The following is a 15,037-nucleotide window of genomic DNA, read 5'->3' on the forward strand; positions in this document are numbered from 1 at the left end:
CGAATACATATTTGGACGCTCTACCTTTGAAATTCTCGAACTTTACTATGGAATATGAAGACATTTCGTAAAATAAGTGCGGTTATACGCGGGTTGTCTGAGCGGTCTGCAACGATCAGCAGTGAGCAGCTTTGTGGGAACTGCCCATAAAATACACCTATATATGACAGAATTGGTTGGCCGCTAATGTATTCCGCTCGCGTATAGATGGCAGTACGTAATCCATAGTTACATTATCGTTTCATATTATAAAACAAAGTCCACCGCCGCGTCTGTCTGGTGCGAAACATTCAAAAACACGCCCAACGGATTTCGATGATGTTTGAGACCCTGGGAGCGACATAGGCCACTTACCCGGGTAAATATATAAACGGTCATAACTTGTAATCCCGTTGACTTACAAGTTTGATATCTTCACAGCTGACAGAGACCTTACACACGAGTATATGACATAAATTTCAACTTGATAGCTCTACGCGTTTATGAGAAAGACTGTCTTAGACAGACGGACAAACGGACAACAAAGTGATCCTATAAGAGTCCCTTTTGAGGCAGGGAACCTTAAAATGATCCCGGCAATTTTCATACATAAGAAAGTTCTGTATTTATTAAAAGGAATGCTTACAAAAACATTTCAGAATTCATTTTTCTTTTTCAATTGCTTCAGGGCTAAATCATACCCTGATTATGTCGCTCTGGTAGATAAACGTCAACAATGTTTAACATTTAAACAATTTAACTTAAATAAAAAACAAAAGTTACTTAATTATTCTAATTAGAGTGATATGAGGTGAAACATAAGGCACGACCTACAGTTTGACTACAACTTTGCATCTTCCGAATGATGATCGGCTAAAACGATATCACAACAAATTATTTTAATCCCCGACTCTAAAATTGGTAACCAGTGTATTAAAGTTAAATATTTTTTGGTTTTAGAAGGCGGTATAATGTTTTGTTAAAAAGTTTTTACTAATCATAAAATACCCGTTTTAATTGGTGACATAATTAAAACATTTGGACGTCGGTTGATAATATACTGTTTCCTGTTGATTGTGATTAATCCAAACTAAAATACAATTTTGCGGTCATTTTGCTAATGAAATATAAGGTTACCATCCGTCCGAATTTCCCCGGATTTGTCCTAGTTTGAGAGGGGTCCGGGGTCCATAATTTTTATAGATAAGCGTTAAATTGAAATAAATCTTAGTCAAAAAATTCATAAACGGTGAATGCGGCCAAGGCATGGCAAAATAGTCTACGATCGAACGCCCCGATCTGTGCCCCGCGCGTTGAAAAACATATTTTTTCAGAGGTGTTCGGGGACAAACCCATATTTAGGCCAAATTCAATTCAAAGTCCAGGATTTTTTCCTGTTTATCCGGCGTCGGCAACTTAGGTGATGGCGGCCCTAATTAAATATCTGTTATCTTACGCGAGCTGCCGCCTTTATTCTGCGCATGCGTCAGTTCGTGCTGGACTCTGGAGTACTGAGCGTTGCGGCGCGGCGTCGTGGCTGCACTTGTGACGACATGGCGACAAAGTATCATGTTGTTACGTTCGTAAATTCTAAAAGTGAGAATGAAACTAAGTATGCCTTCGTGCCGGAATCGTGGGTGAAAGTTCATCGTCTGACGGATAACACGGCTGTGATCGTTTACCCCAGCGAGGACTCATCGATTGAAGAGCGAGTTAGGAAGAATGAGATACCAGCGGCGGACTGGAAGCGGCATTTGTGCGAGATTGTATCTAGTACTAGTAAGTGGTTGAATTCAGTCCCTAGCCTTCTCCCCTCCTCCGATCCTATGAGGTTTCCTCATCCTTCCCCCACACTTGCTTCCCAGCTATCCCTTCCCAACTTTCCTCCAGGACCCTGCACTCGCTAAGCCGAGGGATCCAGTATCCCATTCGCGGGTCCCCGGTGTAGCCTGCGAGGTCCAATACTCAAAAATAACCTGGAAACCAAGTCGTAGTTTATATGTCGGACAAGTATTGAAGGGCTGTAAGGGACTTTAGCGATGGCGGCGACGGCCCTCGCATACGAGACACCTACCAGTAAAGGATTGCGAGCACAATGCGACTACCGCTTTGATATTCTGGGTTCCAATACCCGTCCGGTAGTGATATTCGCTTTTTTATTCAATGTCAGCATGGAGTATGGAATTTGTGCCCAATATATTATATTGTACTGTACTACTGTAAGGAGCTAAGGATTTCAACTAGGCTTTCGACCATCTGCCTGAAACGAGTCCTTGAGTATTTCGGCCATATTGCCCGGAAGAATAGTGACAATCTTGAAAAGATCGTTATTACCGGCAAAGTCCAAGGTAAAAAGATCTCGAGGGCGTAATCCGATGCGCTGGTCGGACCAAATCCGCTCCGCTCTTGACAGCAACATGTATGAAGCAATCCACGTTGCTGAAGACCGGCACCATTGGCGCAGTATAGTCCGGAATAAAATGATCCGTGTAGGGGGTCACGACCCTCAGCATTGAGGACATCGACGCAAGAAGAAGAAGAAGAAGAAGATATTATATTGTGGTCGCTGTTCGGACGAAACAAGAATCTCATTTGTTTGAGCGATATGTTTTTTTTTTCAGATGATGTCAACGAAGCAGTTCTTTCCACGTTGCGGTACACAAGCCTAGGATCAGCCTCAGTAAATAAAGGTACACCTTTGTTTATTTTTACATTATAGTTGTATTCCGTCCGCTGTACAACACCGCTCTGAGGTCCTGGGTTCGAATTCCGGGTTAGTATTTTTTTATGCTCGCTTTTAAATTCTAGATTCCGGGCTGATACTGAGTAGGAAAACCTAATATCACTTTAGTTGACTCGGGCTTCGAACCCAAGACCTCAGCGCTGTATTTGATCCGCAATATAACTACGCCACTAAATCAATAGATTTTACTATTCATACCTAATCATATTTATCGATTTTCTTTAGGTGTCAAAGCGAATAAACATAAATCAAACACTATAGACTTGAATAAGGAACTGTCGAGCAGTAAGAAGCCTCGTATCACATCTCAAGTTCAAAACAATAGAACACCAAGCGAAGGACCCATGGGATCTTCTACACCTATAGCTAAAAATAATACAACCAATACTGAAAAAAATGTACACGAAAATACAAGTTTAATAAAATCACTTGCATTTTCTAACCCTAAAAATAATAAGAACCCGCAAAATGAAATTATATCCAATGAAAAAGAAGACACTACACCATATTTAGTAAAGTCTTCATATTCTGATAACAAAAAACATGAAAATAATATACCAAAATCAATACTAAAGTCTCCCGAAATAGTTTCTACGCCTCAAACTAAGGAAAGTACACTAAATCAAGATAATACATTTAGTGGAGTAAAGCGTAAAGTCCAATTTGAAATGGATAAAAATACGCAACAATCACAAGAACCCACTCAATTTTTTATGCCTCAAGTTAATGATGGAGTTATCGATAATCGACACAATTTAACTAAAGACGACTATAGCTTAGTTATGATTAAAAATGACGAACAAAATAATAAGGCACTGTCTTCAAAAGAATCCATTGATTTTTCAGCAGTTGACAATTGTACAAAAGATGAATTAGTGAAAAATCTAAATAAGCCACCAATTTTCAATGCATCTAGATTGTCAGCTGATAAATTTGTAAAACCAAATACGCAAAGTGAACCTGCTGATGAACGCATCATTGATGATGCTCAACGTCCAACAAATGATGAATTTTCGATGACGAAATATATCGAAATACACGAAAATACTTTACCAAAATCAACTGGATCTGCTCATGTCATTGAAAACAACCAAACGAATATCATCGAAGGAAATAAAAAGCGCAAATTCTTGGAAAAAATTGGCTCTATCATCTATGAAATGCAAAAGGGGACGATTGAAATTATAAATGCAATGAATGATTACACATCGAAACATTTAGATATTGCCATCAACGCATTGAAACAACCAAATATTGGCAATAAACCTGAGCAAAACAAGGAACACAGGATACCTACTTTAAATCATTAACATTCAGGCCTAGGACTTATAGATGCCATGGAAAATAGCAAGGTCTAACTCAACCAGGCAGGACTTCATCACGTTTACGGCAAAGAATTTTGGGTTAAGGGAATTTATTTACTCATTAAAGACAAATTGTCCACTCAGAATGAAGTTACTTAAAAACTATGGTTAGCTCAATCAATCTTTACATGCATTTAAAATATTTCTTCCGTTGCAAATTTTCTTAGCCTTGTTTTAAATATCTTCTTTGAGTTACTTTCTTTTATATTGTTTGGAAGACTTTTGTATAATAGGGTATTTAGTGTATGTGAGATAAATTCAATAATACATAAATAAGACAGTTTAATCAAAAAGAAATCGGAAAATAGTAGTTTCAGTTCATAAAATTATAAAATATTTTTTTAAATTCAATTCAAAGTTTTGAGTTTTTTAATCTGTTTTACAAATATGCGAAACGAGTGCCGCCACGACATGACGTCATTAAGGCGGTAAACTACTTGTTCGCACTTGAATCCACATTTTTTGGGGTTTTACACTACTATTCTTACATTCAGGAACAACACACCAATGAGAAGAATAGTAGCTCATTTTAATTGTAATAATTTCCTCTTTCTCTTTGCACGACATTCTTACTTGATGTTTACTGTCGAGATTACGTCAGCAAAGTAGACTGTAGAGTTTTCGTTTATTTACGCGGGAAAATTTAAAATGTAATATTTAAATGTATTTTAATGCCACTTATTGATTGAATTTTTTTTATAAATTTCTAGTGGTATTTTATCACCTTAAGATTAATTTTAGTCACTTTTCAAAAGAGTGTAATTGCCTATTACGCACCCTCACACATTATATTTTTCTACCCGTAATTGCTGGTCCTGTGATGTCTTAATTTAATTTTGTTAACAAACTATGATGGAATGTTGTCATTGTAAATTTAATGTCCGATGGTATTTTAAAACTTAATATTTTACTTATTAGAATACAGATTGTGTATGTATACAGTTGTTTTGTTAAATATATTGGTTTAATACAGGGTACGGTTATCAATCATTTTATCTAACTTAAAAAATGTTTTTATGATTTTGTTTTGTGATGTTTTCCTTTAGATTTGATATAATTGCTGAACCCCAAACCTTTATAAGGTACTCTAGGTGCGACTTGATTAGCAAATTATATGTATATCGACGATCGAGAGGCTAATAGGGGACCGTCCTGTGTTTGATTTTGTACATTATTCTATATGCAATGGTTAATAATAAGAAAAAGAAAACCTCCTGCGAAAACTGCATCAAAATTGGTTAAAAAATGAGCCGGTAATTCATATTTTAAATATTACTATGTGCCGAAGTGTGTGCGAAGTGGGAATATCGCTTCATCTCTTTCTTTCGCACGCGTCGTAATGCCCGATGACGTCACACGTGGGTATTGCGCCTCTTTTCTGTTTCTTGTTACTTACCCCTTCTACCGAAAATGAAAGACTTATAACTTGTTGATTTTTTACCGGATTTAAATAATTCTTTGTGTTATAATTTATATAAAGTAAATATTTGACAATAATAAAGAACTAAATGAGTCCGGTCCCCTATTGATTTCAGCCACATTTTTTTGTGACATTATATTTCATACATATTTAAATCAGCATTTTTTTTATGTTTTTTTAACCAAGTTACAATTTTTCGAAAAAATTATGTTGCTGAAGTCAATTAGCCTTCAACCGTCGGTATGAGCTTCTTTATATCCCAGTAATTTATTCCCGTAGAAAATATTTGGATTATTTTATCTAGAATTTTTATATTCATTAATGCTCCATTTATCTAACGTACCTAATTCAACTCTGTTTTTTTTTTAGTAATTTGTAATAAATTATTATTGTTTGGTTTATGGCGTAAAAAATCAAATTATAAAATAAAATTATGTACGATCTGTTATAACTCATTTTTCTATCAACAAATTTACAAACATTGCAATTAAAAATAATATAAAACCGTAGTAATTGCGCACTACTGTTGGTCTTACCGGTGGTAGGTATCTCATATATGTTTATTATTACAATTTTGATTGTAAATGTAGGCGAATGCACGCTGTAAACCGTCATTTAAGTATGAATTTATGTTCTCTTTTATTTCCTGTCTTTAACCCGGCGAGCGTGTGGTGAAAAAATGTAACAAGGAGTATGAGGCAGGGTATGACATACCCCTTAAAAAAATTGGCTATAAAACTTGTTTCTGAAGAAGTATTATACTATTTATTTTTTGGTATCATAAGACAATACCATCATAATGCATTGGAAATAAAACAATCGCGCCATTTTAACAATTTAATTTTTTTACCTCGATGGAAATAAGTCACTTTGAATTTCAAACAAACACTTTCAGTCTCTTAAAAACTAAAAAGGAACTAAAGTAAAACCAGTTTTATGATAAAAAAAAACTTAATCGTATGATAGAATATGAAATAATTTTCTTTATAAACTAAAAAAATCATAAAAAATTTAGGAACATCTTAGGAACTGGAGATAAAATCTGTGCAGTTTTTGCAAAAACGTTGCATGCTCCACACTAATAGCCTTTCCTCAGCTTGTTCATGAGTATTTTGTCTTATGATTATTTTTGTTGGGGTAATGTCTACATCTAATAAAATGACCAGGAACATTTTGAGTCGATGAAAGTGATTCGTTGATCTGGGAAGAAATTCTCTGACGTATATAAATCGGAATATATAATTTTGTCATTACACATCTTCAGGTGTTCGTAAACTAAAGCCAAGCCTAAGTTACGGATGAAATCGGTCCAATTAGTGTCTTTGCCCTGATTTTCACGAAACATAGGACCCCTGGGGGCCCGTGGGCCCCCTCTCAGGGGATCCGCAAGTAAAATAAAAGTTAAAAGAAAAACTATAAAGTGCACGCTTTTGCACTCTTGTATATCTAAAAATAAATACAGAAGTAAACTGCTAGTAAAACAAATTTAAGAATCCAACTGAACAACATCAACCCAAACATTACGACTTTGGTCGCAAAAAGGTCGCATAAGGTGGCATTAGCGGTCCGCACTAAATAAAAGTTTGCGAAACCCTGTTCTAGTAAGTACATCTTCTATCATGGACCGAAGTTGTTTTTCTATTTTCAACATCCATTTTCTATTAAAATCTACAATTAAACAAAGAAAATAAGTTAAAATAGCAGAAAAAGCAATTTTAGTTTTTGTCACACCAGCTATGAGGCGGGGTATCACGTACCCGAACTCAGTTTGGAAGCGTGTAACTCGAATGCAGGTTGCCGCGACACTGTGATCACGCCACTATTACCTTCCGCAACCCTGTAACTCCAGCTACTCAAAGAGACTATAAGTTTGAAAGTCAGGCACAAAAAATATACGCCAGTAATTAACATGGGGGGTATGACATACCCCGCCACACGCTCGCCGGGTTAAATTTATTTTATGCCGCTCCAGGTTTAATCGATTGAATTTCATCTTATCCCATGTTAACGGTGATGTGCGTGCATTAGCTTATATAACTATTGTGACTATGAACAAGAAAGACTTGAAAAAAAAAATACAAAAGATGTACTGAACAATTGATGACAAAAAAGAAAGCCCGGAGTTTCTTTCTGCCTTTCTTCTTCGGGTAGTCATCACTTAGGTAGTTAGTGAAAGGCTGGTAGGTTAGCTAGGTTAGGGCTCTGGTCCTCGCCGGTGAGGACCGCGACGTGTTATCCTTCTATTTCCAACTACCTGCCAGCCCGAGCTGGTTACTTCGGTTTGTACCTTGTTTTCATTATAAATTTTATCCCTAATTTAAAATGTCCATAGTTATATAAGTAATTTTAATAGTTGTTTAGAAATAATAATAATTATTCTTATGCTTTGTTTTAACATATTATAAGTGCAAGTTTGTTCGCCTACGTGATTACTAAATTATTTTATTTTTTTATTTTATTTTGACTAAAGCACGTCCAGCATCTTGCTTGGATCTGCCTTTTATAAAGCCGAATTGTCTATTATGTAAGATCCCATTTTTATTAAAAAAAAAACACCAGCATTTGGTTAAGCATTATTTTCAAATACCTTACTTAAGTAAAATAGAAATACGTCAGAAATTAGAGGGGGTGATAGGACAACCTGCTTTAAAAATTGGTACTACTTTACTAACCTTCATAAGATCAGGAAATATGCCGTCTCTGACGCAGCAGGTAAATATTTCCTCAAGAATTGGGGCAATGTTGTCTATTACTGACTGCAACGCTTTAACAAATAAACCCCATAGGTCTCCAGTGCTTTTTATGTTTAAGCTCTTAAATACTTTTATGATATCAGAGTGCGTGACAAACTCTTAATTTGAAATTTGGAATCGACAGACCAATTATAATTCTCTTTGCGACAGACCAAAATTTTGTTTTAAGAACAACTCAGCTGCCCCTGGTGAGGATGGCAGACATTTTGTCGTTTCAAAAGGTATGTTATATTGCTTGTCATTGTTCTGAGGTTATAATTTATATGTCAATACAGGTAAGTCTAGATATGTCACCACTGTCACTTTCAAAGAGAGAGAGAGAGAAACAAAAAAATGTGTCACTTCACTTCTTTTTTACTGCAAAGCAAAGGTCATTACGTCTTGAGCCGTATATATGAGGACATTTGGTGCCTACGTGTTTTTAGAATAACACAAAATTCAAAGTGAAAATCATGAATGCAAAAATGTTAATTTTAAAAAAAGAAAAAACGTAGGTCTCATGATTTCAGATCTAGTTTCATAAAACATAACATTTGAGTATGTTGAAAAAATGAAATGTCAGCGAAAAGGGAACGATTCAAATTCTTAGAAAAAATTAACTTTATCATCTATGAAATGCAAAAGGGGACGATTGAAATTATAAATGCAATGAATGATTACACATCGAAACAACCAAATATTGGCACTAAACCTGAGCAAAGCAAGGAGCACAGGATACCGATATTAAATCATTAACATTCTGGCCCAGGGCTTATAGATGCCGTGGAAAATAGTAACTTGTAACTCAACCACGCGAGACTTCATCACGTTTACGGCAAAGAATTTTACTTCTTGATCAGGCGTTTATTACTTTTATTACAACATACTGGTTGATTTTTAAATAGGAAGACCAATTGAATGTAATTGTATGAAATAAAGTTTCGCCGATGCGCGGGTAGCCTCATATAAAATGTTGCAACTAATCTCGTTGTTTTGTGGATCAGTGGATGCAACATTCGACCTTATGAATATTTTTTACAAAACATATAATATGTTATTGTTGAACGTCAAAGTAATTTTAATAAAATAATGCTATCAATCTTCCCTTACCATAAGTTAATTAACAACATGTAGTAGTGTCATATTTATTTTATTATATGTATATATTAATGAAATTCATTAAAGAATATCAGTAATCAACTATCTATACCGTATCCAACGAACCGTCTCTAAAAATATCGTCTATTATCCAATTAGTTTGAGGTTGGAACATTCTTGAAAGATCTGGAATAGTCGAGAACTCTCTAGTATAATTCGGGTCTGTTATCGTGTTTCCACTTATTTATTTATTTATTTAATAAGGTACACCGCCAGCATACATATCCTTAAATCTAAAATAAAAAAGTATTGCGTGTTGACAATTGGCTGATATGCATGCCAATTACAGGTATACACAACGTTCACAAAGTAAATATAATGTTACTAACAAACATTAATACTTCGTTCCGGAAACATCGAGATCCTTCGAGAACGTTCCATCACCGAACTTTCCACATTCGGGTAGGCGCTATTATCGGCGAGTGCCACTGGGCGTAACAATACTTTCAATTAACTTTGAAATTTTGGTTACTATTAGCAAATAGACATTGAGCTATTGCCGCTTCCATAGCTATTCAATCTGAGAGCTTGTTTCACAAGGTTGAAGTAAATTTGATTCGATAATTATCGTATTAAACATGTAATGAAGACAGTATTTATGTGATTACTATTTATTTGTTAGCATATATTAGAGTGACTTTTGTATTTAGTCGGGTTATAATAATAATAATCAATTATTTATTTCAGACAACACAGAACCATAGTACTTATTAGTAAAATAATAATTACTTAAGCACCAATGTTAATATCAGAACAATAACAACAACGATTTTGTTCCGTAAATTGTAGAGGATGAGAGAGGAGAAGTACAAGTTTCTGAATTTAGTTTATCATCCTTCCCACGAAATGCCTTAGAGTAGGTGACATAACGGTCTCCGCCACTGTTTTCAGAATGCTATTGTGACTAGCTCGTATATGTACAAGGGACTTATACATTTGTGTGAGTGGCATTTATCTCCGATCCAATCCTGAGAATCAACCAATCAAAATAACTCGTTTGTGAGTTTGTCAAAAAACTTTGTTCTGATTGGTACATTTTCGCGATGGATCATAAAAAAGCGATTGTATTGATTTATTTATTTTATTCATTATTATCATTAATGAAGTAACATAGACTCATCTGTTTCTTGAAACTGCACCAAGAGATTTTATAGACAACTTAGATTACATAATATTTAAAAAAATAAGTAGTTATTTAAAAAATAACCTTGTAAAAACTAGATATAAAGTATAAAGTGGGAAAAGTATAATAAAAAAATACATACAGTAAAACATAAAACCTATTTTATTGATGTCGCTTAATCAGAGGTTGTAAATAAAAAAAATGCTATTACTATTTTATATTTAACTCTTCGACCTGTATTCTACCGATAGACACGAACGTCCTTATAAACTATTTGTTCAAAATCTGGAGTTCGCTGCAGCGCTAAAACATCGGCGTCTAACCAAACTTTTTTAAAAACATGCAGTGCTAGCGTGCTTTAAATAAATCTATATATACAAAAATGAATCGCCATTTCCCTTGGTCATCGCATCACGCGTGAACGGCTGGAACAGTTTCACTAATACTTTTTTTGTTGTGTTAATTAAAGTCTGTCGTTTATAATGTTCTTATAATGTCCCCAACACCGGCGGGGGGTCGACACATCGTTTACGCGCACTTGTATCACCTTTCTCTATTGAAGGGTCGGCACGCAGCTGACGGGGTCGGCGCGTCGTCAACGTGCATACTCTAAAAACAAGATATATCTAATACAAAAAAATTATATAGAAAATATTAAGTAACAACGTATTTTTATTATAACTAGTGTGTCGCTATCGTCGGTATGGGAGGGAACTAAGTAACTCCGATTTGGGTGATTTTGATTTTGTCTATATCGATAATAATATTGAGAGCACTTGAGAGCGGACCTGAGTCGCAGTTATTAATATACCCGCTTTGCTCGCGGCTTCGACGGCGTGAAGGAATTTTCTGGGATAAAAGTCCCGCTATATATTTTCCCGTGATAGAAAGTAGCCTATAACCTTCCCAGGATCTTAAACTATCTCCATACCAAATTTCATAAAAATCCGTTCAGTAGATTTTGAGAAAATTTATCACATACAGACAGACAGGAAAGCGGACTTTGTTTTATAAAGTGTATAGATATGAGACTTAACATCCAATGTATTAGAATGGCGAGCACAGTAGAATGTTAGACACGTTGCCGTTTCACTTCTGTTAATTTATTTCGTACGCAATTATTAAAGTCTTCTTCTATAACATCACCCCATCCTCTTTACTCCCAATGTGTTTTACGTAACCGAACAATGCATTGACCGCATGGCTGTCTAACCTAAAATCTTTGCCGGATAGAGAGCATTTCTTCAATGCAGGCTTGTTAAAAATTAATGTCAACACTGTACGTATCAAATTTGTGGACGAGTTCGCTTCCTTTGTATATTGATCCAATTTGTTTTTGACAACGTATATTTTAGAGTTTTCCATCAGCTCAGTCAATCCTGGGCCAGGGTGTTGATGCAGCAACGTCCATTTCGTATACGAATTTGTATTAACACTAGTGTCTTTGCTAACATTTAACATTGAAGTGTTAACATTAGTGCACTCGTCTTTGTTAACATTTAACATTGAAGTGTTAACATTAGTGCACTCGTCTTTGTTAACATTTAACATTGAAGTGTTAACATTAGTGCACTCGTTAACAGAGTTTAACATTAACGTAGCGCTGTCAATGAGACTGCGTAAGAAATGTGTCATTTGCGTGAAAACTTTTTCGAGGTTGTTGGACTCTTGAGTAGTTTGCGTGTTTGAGGTGTTCATTTCGTGTGCTGTACTTCTCATGGTACGCCTTCTCTTGCAATTATCATCTCGTTTTACTTCTATTGAGCTCCTGTGGACAATGGATTTATTTACTTTTAAATCAATTACAAATCATAAATTGGCACTAAATTTAGACGTTTAAATGGCGGAACTAATCCGCTAACTAACGTCGCCAGTCGATACCCCAGGGGGGGGGGGGGGGGGGGGGGCGGGGGGTTTGTTGGTATGGTGAATGAGAAAAATATGAATTGTAGGTAAAGTAGGAGGTCCCCCTCTTCCGCTTTACCAATAACATAGAGAGGATCATAATTGAGCGTACGGGAATCGACCAAGCTTGTCAAGTCAAAGACTTAGGAATTTGGTTGCTTTACATTTGGCAAGTTTATCAGAATCTCCAGGGAGGGGAGAGGGCTCAGATGCCCCTCCCTGCTGCCCCGTAGCAACGCCCTTGGTCGCAGTCACAAACAGTTAGGGAGTATGCCATACGCCCACTGCTTACAATAGTACAATAATCAGCTTTAAAAATGTTTTTTTTTCGGTACCTCTATCGTTCATCTGCGATGTTTTTCTCTTTCTACCTTCATTTTTCTGCATAGCAGCTCTCTTTGCATCGTTGTAGGTATCTGTAAATAAACATCCGTATATTACCTTATTAGGGGCCGTACAAGTATTACGTAACGCAACTTTTTCTTGTAAAACGTTACGATGCGTTACAGGGGCGGGAGGGGGTATCGTACAAAGCGTAGGTAAGCATAGGTATATTAGCGATTTTCAGGTATTTTGCGTAAAATAATTGTGAATATTGCAAAAAAAAATCACTTTAGAGTTACATAACTTTTGGAGGGGCGGGGGCGTGCGGGAAAACGTTACGGCGCGGTACATGGGAGGGTCAAAAATCTTTAAAAATTGCGTTACGTAATAATTTAAGACCCTGGGAAGGTTATAGGCTACTTTATGTATCCCGGGACAATGTATGAATAACGGGACTTTACCAGAAAACTCCTTTACACGGATGAATCCGCGAGCAAAAGCGAGTATAAGTGTATATAACATTATCAGCACTGTATTATATACTATACCACTGCTGGACACAGGTCTTCTCTACTACAGAGAGGTTAGGCCTTAGTTCACCACGTTGTAGTGCGGATAATTAATCAGGTATGCAGGTTTCCTCACGATGTTCTCCTTCATCGTGACTGTGGCGTTGGCGGCAAATTTGTGCGAATTTGAATGGTTTCCGCTCTCACACAAACCATCACGCGAATTACTATATAAATAGTTTACATTATTACAAACCACGGTTACGAATCAGTGTAAAATATAATAACGTTTTACAAATAGAGGCATCATAGACTAACAAAATTGCACATAAAAACAACGCACTATTTACTATAGCCACATACTTGTACAGCCCTAGCGGCTTGCATTGATACGGCCCGAGTGTACCCGAGTGGGCCCGAGCGTCGACCGCCGTGGCCATCTAGTTTATTGGTCTTTGGTCGCCATGTCAGTCGAATAAAATGCATTTATTAGTCAAAAATAAGTTACATAGTGTATACTTATCACTAACGTATGAAATGAAACGTTATTTTCATTCCCAGTTGGAGTATAATTTGTACATTGTCTAAAAATACGGGAAGGCATTTTATTTATAAAAATACAAAAATTTGTAAACCGACTAGCCGCGACCGTGGTTGGAGGTTGACTGAGTGAATGTCAGGCAATTACCTTGCTTTTGTCTTGCAAATATTGAGCTAGGACAACGTATCTATGTAATAAAAATCACTCACCACATATATCTATTATTTGGCAGAGATATTGTTTCCAGCCGGCCGCCGGTGTCTCGTCGTTCCTAACACTTTCTTCATTAACCACCTCGTCGGGGTAAACTAATACGACTGTGTAATCTGAATAATGGTATTTTACCCACGACTCCGGCACGACTACGCAGTCTGGCTTATCTAGCACAACTCGGTACTCCGGCTTATCTTCGTTCAGAAAATTTACGACGTAGTATTTCGTCTGTAAATATAAGAACAAACAGTTTAGTTAATCGTCATCATCAACCGTAAGAGGTTCACTGCTGAACATGGGCCTCTTCCAAAGATTTCCCGATCGATCTATTGTAAGCCCGTATCCAGCGACCTCCTACGAGTTTTATGAGGTCATCTGTCTCGTCCGACGCTTCGCTTGCCAGTTCGTGGCTTCGAGAACCTTCTTGCTCCATCGGCCATCAATTCTGCGAGCTATGCGTCCTGCCCACTGCCACTTCAGCCCGCTAATCCGATGGTTTATAATTATAATAATTGTATATAATAAGCTAGACTAAGTCAGTATCTATGTCCTATTTTTATTATGTTTTACTTTTCTCTCCCTTCACGTTATATTGTGTAACCCTGTGAAACTTCATGTGGGGGAACTACGTATCAAATGGAGCAACAACTTACTAGTTATTATTAGTTATAACATATAATTAATAGATAACAGATTGTGAATTCATATAAGAAACACATGATATAAGGTATATATAGTAGAGAAAACGATCCGATGTCATCATCATCATCAGCCGGGAATCGTCCACTGCTGGACATAGGCCTCCCTCATTGAGCGCCACACAGGTATAGTAGTTTATATATCATATTTAACATTGAACCTAGATATTATTTCCATGAAATAAACCTTAATATGCCTCTTCGCTAATTCAGACTCAACTATTAAATGTGGTACCAATCTATTTCTTATCAAAAGACGCGCCCAATCGTAATAAGTAAATATCTACTTTTGTAAGCCTTTTTAGAGTACTGTGAACACGAACACACA

The 15,037-nt window shown here is 36.3% G+C and overlaps 1 protein-coding gene across 1 annotated transcript; it reads left to right on the forward strand.

Annotated features, from left to right (window-relative positions):
* The first annotated feature begins 1,443 nt into the window (after positions 1-1,443).
* LOC119192551 lies at positions 1,444-4,116 on the forward strand. Its single transcript, XM_037446364.1, has 3 exons — positions 1,444-1,758; positions 2,601-2,669; positions 2,948-4,116. The coding sequence occupies exons 1-3, from the start codon at positions 1,461-1,463 to the stop codon at positions 4,030-4,032; spliced, it is 1,452 nt and encodes a 483-aa protein (XP_037302261.1). The 5' UTR covers positions 1,444-1,460; the 3' UTR covers positions 4,033-4,116.
* The last annotated feature ends 10,921 nt before the right edge of the window (positions 4,117-15,037 follow it).

Source organism: Manduca sexta, unplaced genomic scaffold, assembly GCF_014839805.1.
Source record: "Manduca sexta isolate Smith_Timp_Sample1 unplaced genomic scaffold, JHU_Msex_v1.0 HiC_scaffold_2916, whole genome shotgun sequence".
NCBI classification, from domain to species: domain Eukaryota; kingdom Metazoa; phylum Arthropoda; class Insecta; order Lepidoptera; family Sphingidae; genus Manduca; species Manduca sexta.